This window comes from Alligator mississippiensis, chromosome 3, assembly GCF_030867095.1.
Source record: "Alligator mississippiensis isolate rAllMis1 chromosome 3, rAllMis1, whole genome shotgun sequence".
Taxonomy (NCBI): domain Eukaryota; kingdom Metazoa; phylum Chordata; order Crocodylia; family Alligatoridae; genus Alligator; species Alligator mississippiensis.
Genome location: NC_081826.1, coordinates 187330478 through 187355362, shown reverse-complemented (window position 1 = coordinate 187355362; position 24885 = coordinate 187330478). Strand labels below are relative to the sequence as shown.

Here is a 24885-nt window from a genome sequence, read left to right as displayed (position 1 = left end):
GATGTTCTAAGGTGAGGAACAGTGAGGGAGGAAAAGGCAGGGAATGTTGCAACAGAATGACTAAATATTGTTCATAGGCAGTAGAATCCAACATACAGCAGCTCTTTATTGATGGTGGGAAGAAAGCTTCTATATTTAATGCAGTAGAACAGTGGGGGTACGTATAGGATCATAAGAGAACTTCAGTATTAAAACACCTTTAATGATTTTTTTCCTCTTCAGCCATCCAGGGAAGGAGACTCAAGATTCTGAGTTGTTTTCAGGGTAGGGAGAGGGAAAGGATGAGGAAGCCTTTAATGTTTTCAATCTCCTTTGAGAGATTTCTGAATATGTACTGGAGGGATTTTTTGCACACCGTGAAAAAGGATAGACCTTCATCTGCAACCCATTCACCGCTGGGATTAGAAACTAAACACTTGTGTGGTATGTGGCAGCACTGTTTGGGAGGTTGCAGCCTAGAAGAAAGCAAAACACCACAAAAAAACAAACAAACGTGGCATAAAGAGAAACCCTTTCCCTGGAAATGCGGGCTTGTATCTCAGCAATTTGAAATCCAGGAATCTTGAACCGCAGTTAGGTAAACACCCTACTCAGAAAATGGAAGGCTACATTAAACCTGTGAATATTAATCTGGCTTTGATGTGCTAATTCAGGGTGCAGAATACATTAGGATAGGAAGTTACTTAAACCAAAAACTCACTTTCTTCAAAACAAACAAACAAAGTCTTTCCTGTTTGCTACAGTAGAATTAGAAGCACACACTGAAACTTCACAAAGTTAGACACCTTTTAAAGAGATGCCCTATGGTGCTGATATTTAAAAAAAAAGACAGATGACTGAAACATATGGGATTGCACTTATATGTTAAGCTTTTATGTAGTGTTACTGAAGCAACTATTAAAGTTTCTGTGATGTTTTGAAAACAAACTGCTACAAAGCTTCCAGATGCCCTCTGGTGCTATTTTATTGCGATCTGATTAGTACCTGTTTGCCTGCACTAATCCAACTTCAAACAGAAATGCATGCTTTCCCCATTATTCTTAGACCTCACATTACAGTCTATCCAATGTGAATCCTGGGGTTTAATCCTGCATTTAGAACAATACAATTTTCTTCCCCTTCATATTTATTCTGCAAATTAAGGCAAGTCAATGTGGTGACAGAAGCTGGGCTATGATACTACTAAACTGAACTGCAACAAAGAGATAAAAGGATATCAGTTTAAAATGTAATACTTTGTGAATGAAGAAACAGCTATCTGGTTTAGGTATTTCTATTTCTAAACTGACTACAACTGTGGTACAGGAGAATAAGACATGCTATCTTCAATGACCAACAGGACTTGCGTACACAGCTTAAGCAGCATCTAAAACAAGGACTCTTTGTTTTTTTTCATTCAAAAATTTCTGTCGAAAGCCAAACTTGCCTTTGAATTAGTTGCTGTATTTTACAATTTTCCCTTTACAAATCCAACTCTTTTAAAAATAACTGTTTCTTATACTGCTGTCTTTGAGAAGCTAGTAGTCAAGGAAGGGAAAGATAATTTAGTATATTACATATGGAAATTACCCATAAACTTGTTTAACTTTTTTTTCTTTTATGGCATAGTTACACTGCCATTTTCTACCCACTTTTTTTTTTTTTTGAATAGGTGGAGTTATAGGAGCATAGATTTTTCTGTATCTAAGAGGAGGAAGAAACTATAACTGCTTAAGCAGCCACATAACATGTGGTGGATGAACAGGGCAGGTGGCCCAGGTAACACCTAGGGTGCCAGAATGAAGTGGGAATGGGGCCTTCATTCCCCTTTTCCCTGCATGGCTTGTACTTGGCATGCTGCAGCAGCACAGGCAATGTGAGTCACAGAGGGCAAGGTGTTCTGGTAATCATAGTTTTACAGAGCAGCAGTGGAGTTCCCTGCTGCTGCCAGGAGAACAGACCCTATTGTTTGCCACCAAAATCATCCTCCGGACAGAGGCTTTGGTGGCCAAAAACTAGGATGAAATTTCCCCCAGCAGCAGCAAACTCCATTGCCAGCCTAGAGGACTACAATTCCCAGAAAACTTTGCACTTCATGACAGACATTTCCTGCATGCTGCCAACTGGAGGAAGGATGAAAGAAGGGCCACAGGCACATTTTTCTGACATTATGCCTCTGGGCTTAAGTTACTTTGATATCAGTCTAAATGTGCCCATGTAAGTGGTTTTACCAATATAGCTATTATGGTAAAAATAAAAAGAATTAGATTCCTAACCAAATAATTATACCAGTGTCTCTTTCACTGATGGCTTAGCCCACACTGACTGTAGGGTAAGAACATGCATTTGGGTAGTAACTGCAGAGTAGATGACAGTGTGAATTCCTTCTTTTCATGTATCTTGTGATGACTTGTTTGTGGGCCCACAGCACAAAATTCAGAAGCTTTACAACAATTTATTCCCTTTAGAATACTGACTACACTTGCATGACATCTCATCGAAACATCCCACTATATTAAGAATACATCTCTACTTTCTCTTCTTCTTTCCATGTAAGTAAATCTTTGATAGCTACCTGTATTGTAGATTTTACATTTCTGCCATGTTTTTTTTAGAATGATCTATTCAGGTCCATACTCAGTATTGCATTTATGCCTAGCTGTCAATTGCTGCAATCTAGAGTAATCTGTAATGAAGCCCCAATATTTCTCATGTCTGGATGCTGATAGTATATGACTATAAAGGCTATTGTCTATTCTGTTAATATGTCTTCCTATTTGGCCTCATAATTCAATATCTTCTACCAGGATTTGCACAAACTGTTTATCAGACCAGGTACCTTGCTTAGCCAAGTCATCCTGAATGCTGACTCCTAATTTTGTATCAAAGTCAAGCTAATGTAATCACTCTGCACTTCTTCCTGGCCACTGATCCATAAACAGAATCTTACCTAATGGGTGCAGACAGAAGTTACATTTGTTGTGCAAGTGGCCTCCTGAAAGAGCTCTACAGCCATGCTGTGACACACATGCATTGCTGCAGAGTGTTTTTAAAGTGTCTGATCACGCGACAAAGTAACCCTCATCAAATGAGGGATCAGATGAAGGCACTCTACTTTGGAGCACGTTAGGGAATTTGTGTTCCTAAGGGATTAATTTGTGGCACCTCTGGCACTGGGCTGATGCAGCCTAGCTCCACCCCTGGGGCTGTCTGCAGTAAGGGAGCGGGGGAGAGGGAGTGACCTACCAGCTGGGGTTTACCTGGCCTCCTTGCATGGGTTCCCTCCAGCTCAAGCTGGGCAAACCCCAGCTACCACCTCAATTCCCCTCCCTCATCTCCCCTCCCTTCATACAGACAGCCCTGGAGCTGGGAGTGGGGGAAGGCAGGGCTGGGGTAGAGGGCTGGCTCCTTGACTGCAAGCTGGCTTCTTGGGCTCCTGCAGGCAGGCTCAATCACCCTCTCCCAACCCTACAGGTGAATGTTTTTTGGGTCAGGAGGGGTGCTCGAACTCATAGCATTTTCCGTAAAGCGCCATGAGTTACAGCAGGGTCTGGCATGTTTTTCAGTGCTCAATGTTTACAATGTGGTACTTCAGTTGTCACTTCTCTTCACTTCAAACTCTTTCCACTAATAAGCAGACTATATCTTGGCCATTTAAGTAAATTCCTTATATGCTCAACAAGTTTCTCATAGTGAGCTTTGTGGCTCTATGTATAACTAGGCTAGCCTTCCAGCTACAGTGCTTTTCATTCAGAACTCTTAGGTCACACTTTAAAATCAATTTGTAGATCTTCACTAACCTGGCCTCTAGAGGATGTGTATCCACATCCTCAAACCACTGACCACTCTGGGATATCAAAATTTCTGTTAAAGAAATGCATTGGTTTGGAACAGCAAGAATACTGTAGCTCAAGATGGGTGGATTTATAGAATTGTGGGAAAAAGGTTTTTTGCAATGATCTAGTTTGTCTAATAAAAGATACCACCTTCCCAAGAGTTCTGATTGCATTAAATCTTCGCATTTATGTCTATATGTAACTACAGAACTCAGTTTGTTGGTTGCATAGAGTCAAAGTCTGAGGTCCTTACTTGATTTTTACTCATTCTTTGCTCAGGGAAATGCCTATCAACTTCACTGAGAGAGTATTTGAATAAAAATAGATAAAAGGGATCATTATTTTCTCTGTGTGCAATAAGAAACCCACATTCAAATATACCTAGGAATTCAATGAGAAATTAACTCACCACTATACTAGATGTGCTTTGTGACCCCATAGATTTCATTTTTTTTGTGCTGTGTTAAAAACATTTTTGGCACTGAAAGACAATGCATGAACATCTTCTCTCAATTTTAGTAGCTCCTATCAAAATATAAAGAAAAAAACTTATCCAATGGATTTATATTTTTATAATTTGTCATATTATTGTTTGTTGACCCCTGGCAATTTGCAAGGTGAAGAAGAAAACATAATGGAAGATCACAATGGTCTTACCTTGAAGATCTTTCCTACATTCTTAGGGCTCTACTGCGAGCCACCTGCTCGCAATAGAAAATAAGATATATTGGGCAATAGCATCACCTTATATGACTTAGTTTCAAGACAACAGAGGCAAAGTAACTCTGTTTTTTTTTCTATTGTAGGAAAAGAATGTCTGAACAAGGGCAGTAGGTGACATTTCACAGAAAAAAGGGAAGGAGTCCCAAATACAGATTTAGTATGACACTGTGAAAAGATAATGGGAAAAAATTAGAAAGGGTGCTTTTTAAGGGAGGATGACATATTAGGGAACCAGAAAATGAACTGTGTGGAAAGAAGTGTAGGTAGGCAAGGATGAAAGGGAGGATTAAAAACTAAATCTTGGAAATAGAAATGGACTAGAAGATAATGGAGGGTTTCAGGGAAATGAGTCATAGGTTCAGAATGGCAGAAAGAGAATGGCATCAAATCTGGAAAGTTATATTCGAAACTAATAGGTGAAAGACTTTGGAGAACATTTGCTTTACACTGCAAATATCAAACAGGGGGTAGGAAAGCAGAAAATCAAGAATAGGACAGAGCTAGCTGGACATGTGGTATGAGATTCAATGAGATATAAAAGGTGTGTTTCTTGAGTGGGGTGATGCTGGAATGGAATAAAAGCTGAGTGTAAGAAACCATGGAACTGTCTTATAAGGACTAGAATTTAGGAAATAGATGCTGGGAATGACCCATGGCTAAGGGCTGGTGAAACAGACTTTTCATTGGGAGAGAAGGCAAAGGAGAAAGAGTAAAGAAGAAATTTACTGAGCTACGGCAGAAATGAGAGAAGCCTAAAACTTTGTAAAGCTAGACTCATTTTTTTTTAACTAAAAGACATAAAGGCAGCTGTCTTGAGCTTGATAAGAAACATTTTGGGCCTTAAAAACCCAAAAGTTTTAAGTGAAAGTTTTATATGATTCTCAATGGGTGTATATATATATATATATATATATATATTTCCAAACTGAAATTTACAGTTTGTTTTTTTAAATAATGGAACATTTGTAATTAGGAAAAATGAGGTTGAATGGAGCTCCTAAAATCTGTAACCACTTTGAAAGCCATATGTAATTTAACCTGCTACTTTGTTACTAGTTTCCATATTTTGTATGATAAAGTTGAGTGAACATAATACTGAAAGAGAAGTAAGGGCCATGAAATCATACAAATGAAAACTGATTGCAATATTCATTGAAAGCCAGGTGCACATCTCCAGTGACAACTGGAGAAAAAGAATTGTCTTGCAGCTTCATCACAATAGTGAGATCAGGAATTCTGCTTTTTATTTCCAGGTCTCTTAAATACAGCCACCCTCATAAGTGGTAGAAGGCCAGGGCTAACTGGGCTTAGCCCACCCAAATGTGGGGCAGCAGGTAGGGCCTCAGGGCAGCTTGGGTGCAGGCTGTGGGCAGCTGCAGTAGAGGGGGAGAGGAACACAGACATGCAGCTGCAGCTTGCAGCAGCCTGGCAGTATGTAGAGCACAGCCCACCACAACAGGCAAGTCTGTTGTGGGGAAGGGGTGTGGGGGGCCAGATAGAGACCCCCACAGTAAGGAAGGGAGTGGGGTAGAAGCAGGGGCAGGAGCTGGGGTGAATGGGGCCCCAGGGCTGGGGCAAGTCGTGGGATGCTTGGAGCCCAGGCAGCTCATACAGAGGGAAGGCAGCTCCCATCGCTGTGCACACCTTAGCGGAGGCCTGGGGGGCATGTGCCCCGTGGATCTGTGCGCAGGTCAGAGGTGGGCTGCTGCTGCAGGCTGGAGCCTGCGTCCTGCTGCCGCTGTCTTGGGAGCAGTGTGACGCCATTTGCCTGCTGCACACTCACTGTGCCATGTCCCCTGCCTGCCCGGTGGTGACAAGCACATGGTGTTGCATCACTCCCAAGGCGGCTGCAGTGGGGTGCAGAGCCCAACCCACAGTGGCAGCCCACTGGCACCCCGCACACAGATACAGGGGGCATGTGCCCCCCATGCCTCTGCAGGGGTGCGTGCAGCAGCGGGAGCTTCCCCGCACCCCTGTATGAGTCAACCAGGCTCTGAGTGTCCCACAACCTGCCTCAGCCCCAGGACCCCATTCACCTCAGCCTCTGCCCTACTCCCTTCTTCACTGTGGGGGCATTGATCTGCCCCTCCATGCCGACTGACTTGGGAATAACTTCAGTCTCAACTTGGTCTGCACACTGCATTAATGCGCCATAGTGCATGCATGTGTAGACACACACCTAAATTGCCTTAATGCACTTTAGGCAAATGTGCATTAAGTTTAGGTGCAAGTAAAACAATGCGTAGACATTAGGGCTGTGCGAAGCTTTGACTACTGATTCGATTCAGAGGAGATTTGGCCTGATTCGGTGGCCGAATCTCCAAATCCGAATCAAATCGGGAGACCAATAAAAAGATCCAAATCGATTCGAAGCACTCTGAATCTTCAGAAAAGATTCGGAGAGCTTCGATGATTCGGGCAGTCCCCACCCGCTGCAGCAGGGAGTTGGAGCTGGACTTGGGGCTGGTAAGTAGGGGGTGGGAGAGGAGGGGTTGGAGGAGGGGGTGGAGACCATTGGGGGAACCCTACCATGCCCCATCCCCTACCTGCTCCCTAAGCCCCCCAGATTCCTGTTCACTTCCCCAGCCCCCCACCCCCCATGGCTTCCCTGACTGCCCCACTTCCCAGTGCTTTAAAAAAAAGCCCCTACTCACAGGGTGCTGCTGGGCAGGGGGGTAATCCTCACTGCCCCATGCTGTGTGGGGGGGCTCTGCATGAGCCCTTTGATCCCCCCACTGTCCCAGCCCCCCCCATGGCTGCCCCGCTCACCCTAGCTCCAGCCCTTTAAGAAAAAAAATGAAAAAAATACTCCAGGACTCACCAGCTCCTGCAGCGGCTTTGGGGGACTCATGGAAGAGCCGCCACATGGCACAGAGTAGCAGGGATCACTACCTGCTGGGCAGGAACTGGTGAGCCCAGGGTTTTTTGGTTTATTTTCCTTAAAGGGCTGGAGCTGGGGCAGATGGGGCAGCCATGGGGGGGCTGGGATGGGGGAGTTGGGGGGGCTCGTGTAGAGCCCCCTACACAGCAAGGGAAAGTGGGGATTGCCCCCCTGCCTGGCAGCACCCGGTGACTTGGGGCTTTTTTTTTTAACAGTGCTGGGAGCTAGGGCAGGTGGGATAGCCATTGCCAGGGCTGGGAGAGGGGGAGGGGGATGGGGCTTGTTTGATTCGGAGATTCAGCAGCAGCTGAATCTCGGATCAGATTCCACCAAATCAATTCGGGACAGTGATTCAAATCACCAAATGGAATCACTGTCCCCCGAATTGGCTGAATCTGAAGCTAATACTAGCCACTTGACACAGACCTAGTAGACATGCCTTGAGAAAGGTTTCACAACACCTGGCATACTGATGGAGATGGGAGGGATATATAAGCCAGCAAACACTAAATAGAGGCCTGTGTCTGAAATCCCATCTCTGTTCTGGATTTAGGTCCCTACCTGTAGTCCTAAATCTCTGTACTCTAGGGATTGCATATTAATTTTGCATTAGAGCTGTTGGATAAAACACCAAAACAGTAATGCAAGTAGCATCTAGAGCCCAGGACTTCCCCCTCCAAATGGGATGCCCATCTCATGGGCTACAGTCATGCTCCCTTTTGCTTGCTATCACTGCCTGGCTCCAAGAATCTTCTACTCCCTTCTGTTAAGTGGCCCATTCTCAACAGGAGGGGTGAAGAGAGCCCCCAATGCAACTTAGCTGATAGACATATGGTGAAGGCACCTGGGAGATGAGAGATGTGTGTTCAAATGCAGTTCTTTCACTTCCTGGGCTAGTAATCTAAATAATAGACTGTATAGTAGAATGTAAGCATTCCTTAACTTTCACTTTTGAATATAGTGGCTGTTGTACTATGTACTGAACTCAATAGTGTTGGCGCATGTTATGTGCACTTGAGAGACACCTATTGGACTGTGGCCACCCAGGGGGCTTAGATGTGGAGATAGGCCATCGGTAGGGGGCAAGTGGGGGTGCACGTGCCCCCCCAATGGTCGACACTGATGCTGTCGGTACAGCTAGTGTCGTTGGCAGCTTCTGCAGGTGCCCCCCCCCCCCCCCACCAGATTCAGGAGGCACCAGTCACTCATGGGTGTGGGGATGCGTAGTTTGTGTATCCCAAATGGGCTCAGGTGAGAGATCTGTGTTTCAGCCAAAGTAGGGGCAGCTACGGGCATTCATGGTAACTGATAACACCCAAGTAATTTTACTGGCAAAACTTGAAGTGCCTATGGACACCAGGGTGCCTATACGTGTGTAGCAAGGATGGTCCGACATGCTGTAATCAACACATAGATTAATAGAGTCTGCTGACTTGTGGTAATTACTGTGCTCCAGCAGACTCTAGCATCATGTGTATCAACATCCCCATGCTGAAAAATGGTGCTGGGGGCACTTTAATTAAAGCACATTCAATGAGCTTTAGTTAAAGCATGCCCCCTGCCATTTTTCAGTGAGGAGACACTGATACACATGATGGTCTGGGTGCTTTAATTACAGTGGCACTTGGACCTGCTCCAATTAAAGCACCCCTTCCCCACTCCCAGAGCATGTGCATAACCACCCTATATAGTACCTACGCTTTTAGCTAAGGTTTTTGTGAACTGCTAATGTGTACTTATACTCCTACATTCTGATCAGTTCCACTGTAGGTAGTTAAGTTTTTTCCTGAGTCTGGCTGTCGCATAATCCTTATTTGTAAAAAATCAGATAATTATACTGATTTATCTACTTCCCAAGAGTGGTGCAAGGTTTAATCTCTTATTATGAGGCAATTTTTTATCCCTTCATCTGTAACTGATTCTGCAAATGTCCTCCCTGAAAACCATATCTCCAAAGTTAATGAGCACAGGAAAGCTCTGTGGGTTTTAAAGAGGGTTCAGCAGCTTTGAGGTACTTAGATGGTAGAAGTGGACTCTGATCTTATACCTTGGTATAAAATGATTGCCCTTTATGGCTTCTTTAGGGTTTCTTAATGCAGGTGCTTCAATGTCCATGTGATTATCCAGATTTTTTCAGTTTCAATTTTAAGATGCCAAACCTGAGACTCCTATGGCCTCATGCACAGAGATGTTCAGCACCTACATTGAAAAGCTAGTAAACAAAATAAAACACCGCGTTCCTATTCCTGGAATGCAGGTAGGACCATTTCATTGTCAGAGACCTATCTAAACCAGGCTTTTAATGTTTTTTTTCTCCTCTGGATTTTCAAAGACCATTGAATCCTCAACTCATTTCAAGTCATGATAACTATAGCCTTCTGGCTAAGAGGAATTAGATCCTAGTCCCTAGGCAGTTTATTAATGCTGCTCTTACTCTGACCAGAGAAGTTCACTAAATACAGATATGAGACACCCACTCCTCAGGAGCAGAACTGAATGAATTCCCTAAATATTTCCTTTGCAATTCCATCCTCTTTCAGTTTTAAAGTGGAGAACTAAATTTGATTTTGGAACTGAAGTTTCATTTACTTTTAACAGTAGTTCCTTTTTATCTTCCCTAAATTCAATGCTACTTGTTTTAATGTGCAATATAAAAACCACAAGAAGTTGGTTATTTTATTACTCAAAAAATATCAGAACACAATTTATCCAACCTACAGGGTCTTAAACCAACAGCAAACATAAGACATTACTGCTTTTTTGCCCTGTTCTGGCCCCAGAATCTGTCTTGATGTTAGCTGCAGAACTCTCCTAATAGAACTCTGCTAATCTTCTCTGCTAATAGACCGCATGTTTCACAGGCACAGACTCCGTGTATCCCAAAATAAGCATTCATGACACAAACCAAAATCCTTCCCTGTGTCCATATATTTTGGCAATTCAGACTCAAGCTCCTAGTTTGCCATTATTTACTTGTCCAGAACCATGTTACTGTGCAATAAATGTCAGATAGCCAACATTTCAGTTTTACAACAATACTAATCAGAGACATAAAAGACCCTCTAGATTATTGAAGCTAATCTCTTTCATGATACAGGCAGGATGGAATCCTTAAGTAGGAGAAATCCCAAAGGCAGAGAAGGGGGTTGTTCATGTGTTTCAAAGCAGTAATCATTAAAAAATGTCATGCTTACATTTTGAGATGTTTTGAGATAAAGTCTGTGCCTACCTGCAGTGAACAACCATAGGTCCAGCATCCGGAGGGTTACAGGTTTTGACTCGTCGTAAGAAAGCTAGGAACGGTGTAGGATGTTCTGGAACTCCATGGTCAGGCCAGGCAGTGAACTGGAACTGCCTCACTTCTCTTTTCTCACTTGAACCATTCTATCAAATAAAAATGCCCTTAATGAAACAACTGATTACCTGTATAATAGCATCACTATTGAGCAAAATGATAGCAGAGCTGCAGGCAGTGATGAAGATCCCCCAAGTGAGAAGCCTGGGAACCCTAGTTGGGAACAGAGGGAAATTGGCCTGTTCCCACTAGAGAAAATATGACACATATTCTAAATTGCTGGTTTCAAGGCTCAAAGAACATGGAAGATTCTGTTACACTTCATAACATGGCACTGCCACAACTGTCAGTGCTTGAGCTAATTCTTCATTCAATTAAAACTTTTTTTAGAGTAAGAGTTCTATATTAACTGATAAACCTGGGAGAAGATGTACTGTGATAACAGAAGCACTGTTTCATTCTTCAGTGTTGCCAGTTGGATCAAGATTTAAGTAAATCCTTAAGCAATTTGATTTCTCAAAAGCAGCCTAAGTGTAAAAATAAAACATGTACCTTGTAAAGTGCAAATGTTCGAACACAGTATGTTGCCAATTCAACAGTGTCTAGTAGAGTCACTTGGATTAGTCCATATGTCTCTGTTCCTCTGCTTGGCCAATACTGATCACATTTCACCTGCAATAAAAAAGCATGTAATTTATTTGTTTTAAATATATTAATATTTAAAACAAACAAATGCACACACACACACATACATATATATCCATTTATTATAAGAGGCCAGATCCTCTGTATTGTTTTTTTTTTTTGGTCCACATGAATAGCTTCTCTGGTTGTATCTCCTATAATGTTTCCCTTTAAATTCAGTGAGGCAGATCAGCTGGTAATCAGCTGTAAATTAGGGTATGGAAAAATAAGTTAAAGGGAGAGGTGCTGACCAGAGAAGAGCTGATTCCTGGGAAATGTCTGACTGCCTTCTCTTAACCTGCAGGAGAAAAACACTGTATCTGGGGTAAGTTAGCCCCTTTCCATTTGCAATAAGCTGCCCCAATTTAGCTGCCACACACTGTATGATAACTGCAGACAGATACTACATAAGCTGCTCTGTGGCAAAGCCCAGGCCCCCCAGTTACCTATTTAAATTTTACCTAACATCCATACCCTAAATATTGCTCTGTTAAAATCTATAGAGCCATCCCACTTCTCACCAGCTAGTGATCTGACCTAAGTATTCAATTACTTTTTTATTTGATCAAGAACATAATGGACATTTTAATCAAAGTGATGATTGCCAATTTGGGTTTTTAAATCTTTCCATCATACTGATCTACTCAGAAAGTTTTACGTTAGTCCCAATGCATAAAAATAGATGTTCTAATATTAATGTAAACAATATTTTACAACATATAAAAACACAAAACTGGGAAAAATTGGCTTTCTTTGGTAAAGAACAACTTTTAGTTAGTGAATACATGAAATAAAATAACACCAGCAACTATGAAATGTGTTAAAGGAAAATATAATTTCCTTCTCATTTTAGTGTTATGAAACATATCAGGACACTGAATTCAAAGGCATTTAAAATACATGGACTGATAGAAACAGTTCATCCATCAAATTTTAAAAGACAGAAGACATTTCATCTAAAGTAATCTCCATTTCAAAACATTGCTTATTTAGAAGAATATTAAGAAGCTGAAATACTATATAAAACAGATGCACAATACAAGTGTGTGTTTATCATTTTTTCTGAACAAGGATGATTTGTTTGGTTAAAAATATCATCTAAGATCTCTGCTGAATGGAAAGAGAGTTTCTGATTCTTTAAGACAATTACAGGGGTAGTCTAAAAATAATATGAAGCTTAAATTATTAAAATACTTCTTTTTTAATGAATAATATGTGAATTTGAGGCATAGTTGTCTGAAATAAATTCTTACCAATTGACTTTATGTACAAAATAGAAATAGTTTATAGTTGGAATCAGTCAAAATACACTATATATATTTAAAGCATGTTTTTACTGGTCACTATAGTTATGCTGCAGCTTCAATGGAAAGTCTCCCATCAAATTCAATGGGAGTTGGAACGTGTCTTAAGAGACCTAGAGAAAAAAAAAGAAACCACTGCACTGTAATACCAAGAAGAACATGATCTGCCACATGTATTAAACCTAGATGCTGGTATTTGTTGAGAGAAGGGGTGAGCATCCAGAATTGAGAAGCTGAGACTATGTACAAGTTTCGGAGTCTGGTGTTCTTCATCTTTTTCACTCTGAATTCCTTTTGTCTCAGAAAGATTCAGCACTTTTTCCAAACTCCCCAATCCTACGTAACTTGGGCATTCAAAATATTTCATTTTGAGGATAACCAGGAAGGACACTGCAGATCATTAATGGTTCACAAACCATCCAGTTATCTGAATGAAGAACAGGGAAAACCTCTAACAATTAAAGCTGGGGAAAACATTAATTAGAGGAAAAAAACATTATATTGAAAGGAAATCATGCAGGGAGGACGGAAACAAAAATAAAATACTAAGATACTAATAGCAATTTAATTATTTCTGTGTTCTTAAAATAAAAAGAACAAGTGAAGAATAAGAACACAGCGCAATGGTAGGCGAAGGCTGGTCCGTGGGCTGCATTGGGCCTGCGGCAGACTCCATTTCCCAGCAGCCCCTGCCTACATCACTGCAGCTCGTTTCCATGGAGACCCCAGCAGCATCAGGGCCTTGACAGCTCGGGGCCAAGGTTTCCATGAAGAGCAGCCCCAGCAGTGCCGGCAGGGCACGCGGCTGGGTGGGTAACTGCTCCAGGGTCAGGGCCGGGAACTTGCATCACTGACAGTATAATCTAGAGCTGAGGCAGAGCTGCGAACCACTGCCAGTGTGCCCCAAGCAGGGTCATGCAGGCAGCAGATTGTGGCTTTGCCCTGGCTCTGGGCCACATTGTCACTATTGCAAGATCTCAATCCAGGCCGTAGAGCAGCTTCCCACCCAGCTGTGCACCTTGCCAGTGTTGTTGGGGCCGGTCCCCATAGAGACCCAGGCCCTGGGCTGTTATGGTGCTGCCGCTGCTGGGTTCTCCATGGAAACTGGCCATAGCAATGCATGCGAGGGATGCCAGGAAATGAAGTTCGGTTACTGGCCAGATCCACCATTTTGCCCATCCAACATAGCATGTATTATTCGTTTATGAAAAGCAATTATGTAATTATTTCTTTCTTCAGTTTTCTGAAATATTGGGAGAATGAATATTGGCAGTATCTCATGAATATCCTATGTTGAGTCCTAGTCTGGGAGGAAGCTACACAGGTTTTGTGGAGAGTAGGTAAAAAGGTGCTTTTCCAATTTAGTTAGCACAATGCAGGTATCTTAATCAATTGACAAATCTGCCAGCTCATACAGGTTAACATTGTTAGCTCAGTCTTTGCAAATCATGTTGTACTTGGAAGTCCCACCTAGTTTCTGGAGAATGCCATGTGTTTTTATATTTTAAAAACGCTTAAATTGCTAAACCTGTTGTTTGAGTTCTGAGCGGTTCAAACACAGATGTGTTACTACCTGTTATGTTTTTTTTTGTAAGAACCCAAATAATTCTTAAAAACTGCCATTTAAAAATATAAGTAAACCTAGTACAACCTTTCGCATAAAACTCATACAAATATGCATGTGCATACATGCATGCACATAAATACATACATACTTCCCTTTAGCTTTGCTAACAGTTTCCAGTGCAAATTATGTTTCCACAGAAACAGTGCCAGTTTCCAACAAGTATGCTTGAGAAGCAGCCAGTTTAGCAGTGGTAATACTTGATAACAACAACTTTGAAAACGGCTTGGAGAGAGAAAGATAATTCATGTTCAGTTCAGCATATTCAAGAGGAACAGCTTTTTGAAGTCAGAAAAGTATTTTTTACTTTGTCTCATTAATTTTAAGATGTAGCATGACATCTACCTTTCCTTAAGGAAAGAATATTTTGGGACCTGAACAAATTGGTAATGCTTCTTTAATGCCTTTACTCCCCAAGTACATATATAGCTCCTTAACATTCGCTAATCAATTTCCACCTCAGACAATTAGAGTGATGTTGAAAATGCAATGAGTTAATGGTAATAATGCACTTAGACTTTAGAAGCCTGCAGAAATTGCTTCAAATTAACTCCGATGAAAATTATTCTTTTTCTTTTCTCTGTATGTGTATTAAAAAAAATTTTTTTTAAAGCCATTCTAACATATTTCCTATGAGAGCTGGCTGCTCCTGAGGCCTGCTGCTAGAGTGACATTGCTTTTTCAAGAATGAATACAACTTCCAGTTCAGTGTATATGTTATGTGAAAAGGGGAGCTACTGACTACAAATAGTGATTCTCATAAGAAACAAAATGGATTTAAGTTCAGAATCTGGAAAAAACCCCACATGAACTGTAAGCTGATGGCACTACATCAAGTGGTCAGATTTTCTATTTGCCTCCGTTTAAGAAGTCTTTTTCAAAGATGTGCCCTCATCTGCTGCCCAGCCTTTCCTGCTCTTTCATCATAAAACTTAAATTCCCAAGACTCCCAGCAATTTACGTTTCCGATTTATCTCTGAGAGAGATTAGAACAAGGTGTTTTGGTTGGACTTCACTAGCAAAGGAGAATTAAATAGTATATCTCAACTGTCTAGTGGCTATTTTGCTGATAGAGAGCCTCTATTAAATGCTTTGGCCAAGATTTTCCAAACTGAGTAGTGGCTTTTAGTGCCCAACTTAGGATGTATGAAAGAGGCCTGATTTCCAATGGGTACGTGTTCATCAATCTCTGATAAGCTAGTCTCTTTAACACAAATCAAGATGACACAAAAATCATTAGGCAGTTTTGAAAATGTTGGTTGTTACTTTTACCTTAACTTTATTTTATCTTAACTGTTCCTGAGGCCAGGTACACACAGTCTAATAATCTGAGGGAATTCTCCAAGATTTGTTCTCCTGATAAAGTATTTTTCCCCCAAGTTGTGTGAATAGACATTTGAATGCTGAGGCCCTCAAGAGTGGAGAGCTCACAGTGTGGACACTTTACAGCCAGGGGGAGCCCTGTGTATGCTCTGCAGGCTCCCTTAGTCTGCCTGGCAACAGTGATTATGGCAACCCTGATTGGCTGACCCAGACTGCATGGTTAGTTAGTCTGAGTTTCCCTGCAGCACAATGTAGAGATTGTGAAGGGGGCATGTTCTGCTCCCTGATGGAGCAGCAGATTCCAGTGAGCAACACACTTTTCACAGGTGGGAGAAATGGAGAGGGAGGAGGAGGATTATGGATGACGATGGTCTCGTCTGAGAGAAGCATGTTCAGACATTCACTCAGAGCTAGGGACAAAAGTTACTCTTAAACCAGTTTAAGTAATCAGAAACTGACTTAAACCTGTAACAGAACACAAATTCAGTGTATATAAACCAGTTTCAAAATGGCTGAAACTGGTTTAAGATAAACCTGGTTGAATGTAGTAACAGACTTAACTGTTTTGGGTCAAGCCGCTTTATGAAACTTCTGTCCTAGACCCCTTCCTGGTTTAAGTTAAATCTGAGTCCCCTAGGATCCCAGCATGCTTTCCAGCCCTGAGCTGAGCAGGGCTGGGCTGTGCTGCCTGCTCCAGCAGAGAAGGGTTGGGGTGGGGGGAGGCAGGAACTGCCCCCCACCCAGGCAAACCCCATCTGGGGTCTGGAGCTGGGTGGGCAGGGGTTAAACCCCACTTCCCCTGAGTAGAGCTGCCATGCCCCGCTAAACTTCTGGCTGTGAACGTGGACTACAAATGCCAGAGGCACCTGGAAGCAGGAAGTAGAAGTGATGAGCAACCCTGTAGAGTCCTGTGTCTGTGATTCTGGACTGCAAATCCCAGAGACCTTGGGAGCAGCAGGAAGAGGAAGCAAACACACAGGCCATGATAGCTATAATGCCAGAAAGCTGTGCACCCTACAACTTCTGGCCTGAGCCACTGTAGGCATGTGGGTGCATTTCCTGAATCAAAAATGAAAGTCTATCCAGTTGTTTCTCAGTTTAATCTCTGCATCTTAGACTAACCTGCAAAGACTGAATCGATTCAGCCTTGGGCTTTTTGACTGTCTGTACTTAGCTCAGGAGAAAGTCTCCAAGGAGTGTTTTAACCGTGGTTGTTTCCAAGTTATTTTTCTCCTGGAGTAGTGACAGATAACCACATCTATCAAACTAGAATTTCCTGTCCCACATAAAGGAAAGGGTTACAACCATACCACCTTCCACCCTTGCCACTGAAGACAAAAATAGTAAATAAAGAATAGACACAAGCCAGAAAGAACTTACAATTGTAGCCCAAAGGCATTTCATTTTCTGTATTTAAAATACACTCAGTAACAACCTTGACAATTAACAGGTCTACCTTCATTGCTTTGGGATGATGAATTATCATGTTACTACAATCATGGTCACTGAGATCATATATGACATTCGCTGGCACTAGTTCAAAAGATTAATGAATTTATAGGTAATCTCATAATTGTATATGGTACAAGCCACAAAAAGCTTATAAAATACATATTCTTATAACTTGAATGCACATGCACACAGACACTCACTCTCTTTGGGTTATTTCATATAAAGGTGCCAAATCCTTGTTCTCTATGGAATTATAAGCATTCATTGAAAAGAAAGCTGTACAACAGAACAGAGAATGGGTTATTTTCCATGAGAAGCTGGAGACTATTTCAGATCTGAGAGTTTAACTATCTGCACATGGTATAGAAAAATATTTGCATGTTCACACTTCAAGAAGTCACTGACACCAGAGAAGGCACTGTTTTGCATCACCAGAGCTGAAGAAGGAATATTACGACAGAAACATGCACACACAAAAATTCCCGACGTTCAAGGGTAGAGAAACAATTTTCCAGTACAAAGTTGTACCAGTCAGTCCAAAAAACGCCTTCAGGGGATTCTTAACATGTAAGTCAGGTATTGCAGCCCACCAAAGATTTTAAGGACAAAATGAAGTTCAAGAATGAAACAATAAGCTAATAGGCAAATCCGGACAGTACGTCCCTCCCTGCAGGAACAGCAAATGATATCTATATTCTGAATAATAACAATTCGTAAAAAATGTCTTTGAATCAGTTTTCTTAATATTAGAAATCTCTACAAAGTTGTTCACCAACTGAAGAAAAGTTATTGTTCAGAAAGAAGCTATCTTCCTGCAATATGGCATAATAATAGTTATACTAATTATAAGAAGCAAAAGTAGAGCTGATTGTCTGAGGATTCCTGAAAAATCCCCTGTAAATCTCACTAAAGGGCCACCTCAATAGTTTAGAATGCCCGTTAGCATCTCATATCTCCTAAAAGCTATTATTTTGAAGATAACTTATACTATAACAACACCTTAATCTCAGAGGATCGGATTTATCCAAGGAAGATTTCCAACTCACAGTCAGAAACCCTAGTTCCTAACATGGTGATATGATACAACAGTCATCATCATTTTGAGATTTTAAGTTTTCTATTCAGAACAGGAAAAAAAATATGGTGAGAATTTATTTGAAAAAAAGTATTTGACTGTCACCTTTTGAGACTTCATCATCTAAAAACCTTAAGATTAAACTAACAAAATAAATACAGGCCATGATTTTATTAAAAAAACATCACAAGGGTGCTTGCAGATGTAAAAAAAAAATTTAAACGGTGCTTTACTTTAAACTTGGTGTGCCCCTGCACCAAGCCCCACATATGCCCATAAAAGGCAGTGCATTACTTCAACCCAGCTCACCTGACGTCTGTAAAGATTGAGTGCTTTATTAAGGTTTTTTAGCGCTTTTATTAAATAACTGATTGAATCGTGGCTTTAGATGCTTTCTTTTTTGGGCACTCGATTTAAGATAGTTTACTGGGTTTAATTTTCCAAGACTGGATGTTCAGATATCGCTTTCCCATTCATTACAGTAGCGAGGGATGTGTATGGGTAACCTTGTTTGGTTCAGTCAAATCCTGCTGAAGTTTATTCAAACTGCCTAAATCTTTTGGATTAACAAAACTGGAAATATAAAACTAGGCTTTCTTGCCACACAGTTAAGGTCCTGTTTATACTATCTTTAAGTAGAAGTTAAAAAATAGCACTTAAACAAAATTCAAATTAGCATAAAGAAAAAACAATTTATAACATATTAGCCCCCAATCAGTTTGAATGTCAAGCCCCATTAAATGTATACTTAAAAAAAAAGTAGCTGAGATGTGATTAGTGATGCTAATTATTAATACTGGAAGATAACTGATAATAGGGGTGTGCAAAATGGGCCGTATTCAATTCGATTAGATTCAGCCAAATCCGAATCTGAAGATTCAATGTTGATTTGGAGAATCAGTGATTAGGCCATAGATACAGCTTTAAATGTTTTTTCTACATACCTTGAGGTACCAGGCGCAGCTCGTGAATTCTGAGATGCTGGGTCCACTTTTGGGTCCAGCGCTGAGCGCATGGGCCGCTCCCCCGTTGGCTCAGCAATCGGTCACAGGGGGACCCCAGGTGCCCCTCAGACTTAGGAGGCACCAGTTGCCGAGCAGGGGGGTGGGGTGCGGGGCGGGTCCACCACATGCTCCATGGCAGACCTGGAAGTTGACCAGAAGTGCTTTTGGCCCACTTCCAGGTCCACTGCCAAGCGCTCTGGGGACCATTTCAGCATTCATGAGCTTCCTGGTACCTTGAGCTATGTAGAAAAAACATTTAAAACTGTGTGTATGTCTGAATCATTGAATCTCTCCGAATCTCTCTAATTTGATTTGGTGGGTTCTGATTCGATTCATAGAGATTAAAGGGTCTCCAGATTCGATTTGGATTCAGAGATTCAGTCACCAAATCAAATCTGGCCGAATTTCCACCAAATCGAATCAGCAACTGAAGCTTTGCATAGCCCAAATTAATAACTCAAAGGAAATCCAGAAATCTGTTCTAATCTCTTCCTTTCAATTGAATGAGCCAAGTGGTGAAGGCTGGTCCTTGGGCTGAAACAAACCCTGTATGCCAGGATTGGGCCCCCATATCTGTACCAGGCCCTTGATTAGGCTCCATGCCATCCCCACATACCAGAATCAGGCCCCAACCATCCCCACATACCAGAATCAGGCCCCATGCCATCTCTGCCCAGCCACGCATTGTGGGATCGGGTCCCTGCACTGCTTCCACTTGGCCCCATGTGCTGGGATCCAGCCTCACAGCACCATATGTGCCTGATCTAAGTTCTACAGTCTGAACAGCATGGTGCTGTAAGTTGGAACTGGACTCTCTGCTGTAAAAGATTCTTCAGGTGATTATGTATATTATAATGAAGCCCCAAGAATAAAATATTTTTGTACCATTCTGACTGATACTTGCCTACAGGCTCAGAACACTGATCAGGACACTCAGAAGAATGAAAAAAAGACAGGTAAGACCAGGCTAGTATTTTATTAACATAATGTCCAAGGCCTTTAAATGGGTCCACTGCAGGGAATCACTTTGGCCTAGCTATAGAATTCAAAATATTGAATCAAAAGACTCAAAAGAACTCAGTCTTTGGAGTCCTCCCACCCTTCTTCTCTGAGAAGGTGGAAGAGCAACAAAGTAGGAACCCAAAGTCTTCAAAGATATTGTGTCTCCCCTTCTGTCACAGGCATATAGAGTCCCTAAATCTCTCCGGGTGCTGGTTGCTTGACCTTTCATCTACACTGGATATAGTTTACAAGTTTAAGTACATTTTCCACAAGCAACTGATATTCATTTTTAGCCCAATATATTGCTGCTAAAGCCTATCCAGACTGCAAGAACTGTTCCTCTGCAGTGGTATAGTTAGGTGAAATAAACCACTGGGCCACTGCCAATTTGACCCCACAAAATGTTGATTGGTAGGTCTGCAGTTCCTTCCTTTTCAGAGTGAGGGTGGGGTAACTAAGGGCAGCAAAATGATCCAAATTATTTGGGAAAAGCTTTAAGTAAATGAAGAGATGGCATCTTCTAGCCCACGCTCTTATTGTTTAGTGTATGCTTCCCCCCTGCAACTTCTGGTGTCTGATGAAGCCCTCAATCTAGTGAAGTTAATCCTTGATATCTCTTTTACAGGAATACTATTTAAAGGCAACTATTGCTTGACCAAAGTGCTCCATCAGTGGGGAGGTTGCTGTCTTAAAGATGGAGGTGGTGTTAAAGATTCCTGGGGAGTCTCCAAGTGTCATGCCATGGCCTTCAACCTCAGGCCCTGGCTCGCCTAACATAGCTGCTCACCAGTCTGGCCCTTCAAGCCAAGCAAGCCAGCCACAAACCTCCATCTGGGCCTAGCCATCTTCCCACTCCATGCCACTGGAGTGGCTGGTCAGAGTCAGCTGACCCCTCAGCCTCTCCATATAAAACACCTGACTCAGGAGAAGTGTAGGGGCACCAGGGTTTATACCCAAGCCCAAATTGCCTTGCTGTTCCCTATGGCTTGTGTTTCTGCCTGCACTCTGTTTTGCTTTTCTGGCTTCTTGACTTGGCTTGCCTGATGACTCTGTGCTCTGCCTGAGCCCTTCGAACATGGCTTTTCCTTAGACCCAACTCTCTGCTTTGTCTCCTGGCTACTCCATTGGCTAACCCACTGGCTTCTTGACTTGGCTTCTCTGACCGACCTCTTGGCCTCCTGACCAGGTCTGTGCTTGGATTCTGCTCACTCATCCTGACACATGTGGGCACCTTGTTCCCCACGTGATCCGTGACTTGGATGCCCAAGGTTAATTTTGGACTTGATCTGAATTTTGGATGAAGATTTCTGTTAAACTGGGTTATCTGCCCTTTCTATAATACATGTTAGCTCATGGATAAAGCTTTCTCAACCACAGGATTGTGAAGTTAGGCTCTCTCAGTGGCTTCCTATGAAGCCCACATAGCTGTCCAGAATCCTGATTAACATGCCCACCCAATTACAAAGACAAACAACATAGTAATCATATGTTACACAAATATACAAGATGGGACTAAATGACAAAGCTCCGAAACTATGGAACTTCTACATCGAGAAGAATCTCTCTTACTGCAGCATATTTTCCAGATTCAACAAACAAAAAATATGGCCATACTAAACTATCTGTATATTTCCCATCACGGTTGGGTGCTGACACTGCTTTTTTGCCTGCTGACAGATGCAGAAACAATGAAGGAAAACTGAGTGACTGACCTGCCTAACCTCAATATCCCTATGAAGAACATGCTACACATAAGTAACAGGGCACAGTGTTGCCATAGATTAGGAATTAGTTTTAATATGTGGATGAAAAAGAAACATATAAATCTATTTTTAGTGAAAGCTTGTGATTTTAGCTCATAGTGATAATGGCTACATTCATCATGCATAACCTTTCTTTCCAGGATAGCAGGAACATTATGTACGGTGAAGTATGTCTTAGTTTTCAACCTCTCCCTTCCCCCCTGCCTCCGAAAACTCCCCTCAGAAAAGGAAAAAGTTAAGGGATGCAAGTAGCTAAAATAAAGTTCTGTGGAGACAAAAGCTGTGGAAAAAAGTCTGCTACTCCAACTGAGAATTAGGAACTTCACCCAGAGCAAATAATCATAAAAATGTAGGGCTGGAAAGGACCTTGAGAGATCATTCTCAATTCCATTCCACTGCACTATCAAGACAGGATCAAGTATACTTAAACAATCCTTAAAAGATGTTTGTCTAATCTAGTCTTGAAAACCTCCAATGAGGGAGATTCCACAAAGTCCTTAAGTAACCAGTTTCAGTAATATCCTGATAACTAGAAGTTCTTTTAAAAAAATGTCACCTAAATCTTATTTGATGCAAATAAAGTTGACTTCTTGGTCTGCCTTTAATTGATGTGAAGAACAATTGATCAACAACCACTTTATAACAAATAACTTTTACACATTGGAGGACAGTTATCATGAAAACTGACTTCCCAGTCTTTTTTTTCTGTACTAAACAAACACAATTTTTTCTGCCTTTCCTCATGTTTTCTAAATCTCTTAGCATTCTTGTTGCTCTCCTGTGGACTCTGTCCAATTTGCCTGTATTCTCCTGGATGAGGCATTCTATCTGCATGTTTTTTGTCAGTTTCAAATGCATAATACCTTTGAGACCAGGATTTTCATCTTTCTTGCTACATAACAAAAAAAAGAGCATTCCTGGGTTTGGGTGAGGTGTGTGTATTCTTTTTTTAAAAAGTTGTGCAGGGAAAATGAACTTAACACATACATGTTTTAGTTGGCAAATACTGTTGGAATTAGTATAGTAGATTTCTGTTATTTGTATAGCCCCTTTCCCAACAAAATTATGCAAATAAGCAGATTCTGTAAACAAACAGAACAAGAAAAAATAATGGAAATGGGTAGTGTAATTCCCTATCATAACATGGCACTGTGCACATTTTTTTGTCAATTCTCAAAGACTCTGTGGGGAATAAATAAAAAAAATATGGCAACTGCTGTTCAATCACATCTTATGCTCCACAGTGTTCTTGTACTTGACCATGTGCATGTGTATAATAAATAAGAAAATCCTATATCCAACAAAATAGTTCCCTTTCTCTTAGACAAACCAGAGAATACATGATCCAATATCACCTATATGGTTGTTAACTATAATCATGCTAACTAGATTTAAAAAATGAAAACTGCTTATTAATGTAAAACAACAAGAAGCCATATATAATCATTTCCAGATTACAAAAATGTTTCATAATTTGAAACGTTATACTAAATTATCTGTTGTGATGTAAAAAACTTATTTCTACATGTTGCTCAAACTTAGCAATATTTGATTAAACAATCTTTGCATTCCTTTTTTATAGTTTTGGAGAATGCAAGGAACCACAATATGCTAAGAGCTGATATGCAAATAAGCAGATTAAATGTATTCATATTGATAGCAAATGTTTTTGTTCTATAGAAAAGTATGGAAATAACCAAAATAGGCAAATAACCCATATGTGATAAAATAGAATCTATTGCATAGCTTCAGGATGACATTTTCAAAGAAGCCTAAAGGAAACTGGCATCCAAATCTGGTCACCTTTCAGTGTGATTCAAGCATCTCAGTGCCTTTGAAAATCTCTCCCTGAATAAACTGCCATATGGTTGAGTTTTACAAACGTGACAACGTGAAGTGATGATACAATCAGAACTACTACTTGCAATGATAGCTGGATTGTTGCTAGTGCATTTTCTTAAAGCAAAAGAAAATCAGTACAAAATCTACAGATTTATATTACACTTTTTGTGAATCTAGTAAAACACACGGCATATCAGCGGATTTGCCAGCACTGCAATTCTTTTTTGCTAGCATTAAGTCTCCTCCATTCTTCTGGTTCACATCTCAACATACTAAGGGAGTTAAAGAACAAAGTACTTATTGATCCAGAAGTAGCTGGTTTTTCATCCTAAATCAAAAAGCAATAGCAAACCAAGTACTCATCTCTTTCCATATATGATGCTAATGCTATCCACCAAGAAAGACATTCCACTTACAAACTCTTTCCTGTCCTGATAGAATAGAGACTGAGATCTGCAAATGCATAACTTCATTTAACAAAGGCATGCATATTCTTCTAGTGGAGGTAGCAAGTGAGCATTATTGTAGCTCTGGTCTCTTGTATTTAATAAAGCATTCAGCAGTTTTCAAAAATACACAGCCACATAGCATACACTCTATATTGTAAAGGCAATGTTTTCCTGGTAACCTTTTACAATTTGTGTAGATTAAGGCTAGGGACAGACATTCAAAAAGCCTGAGCCTGTACTGATTCAAACTTTGCAGGTTAGTCTAACCTGCAAAGCTTGAACTGATTTGGAGATGGATAGAGATTCCCTTTTTATTCCAGAAATGCAGGCACTGGAGCACCCCTCCCCTTGCTTCCACAAAACTGAGCTGAGGGGGGGCATGGCCAGGTCCTGGCAGGACGCTCTAATTATTTTCCCCCCTCCTGAACAGCCCAGCAGGTAATGTTTCTCACCCCTAACTCAGTGTTTATCAATCCATTAAGAAAACAAAGCCTCTCTCCAGTAACTAATGGAGCTCTTCTTAAACAGCTCTTCCAAGGAAGGACATTAAGCTACTTGTTGATTAGCTCCAAAAAGCCTGTTTGCCTTGTTGTCTCCCACAACACAAACTATAGCCAAGATGTGGTCTGCTAGCTAATGCTGACGTGTG

The 24885-nt window shown here is 41.2% G+C and overlaps 1 protein-coding gene across 14 annotated transcripts in view; it reads right to left on the bottom strand.

Moving 5' to 3' along the window:
• The window catches only part of PTPRD (protein tyrosine phosphatase receptor type D), a 2106329-nt gene that overhangs the window by 39271 nt on the left and 2042173 nt on the right, over nt 1-24885 (bottom strand). For all 14 annotated transcript variants that reach the window (XM_059724729.1, XM_059724732.1, XM_059724733.1 and 11 more), the window contains 2 exons: nt 11267-11386; nt 10649-10803 (listed from right to left, as the gene is read on the bottom strand). In XM_059724729.1, the coding sequence (XP_059580712.1) occupies nt 10649-10803; nt 11267-11386 (275 nt within the window). The remainder of the gene's footprint in view (nt 1-10648; nt 10804-11266; nt 11387-24885) is intronic.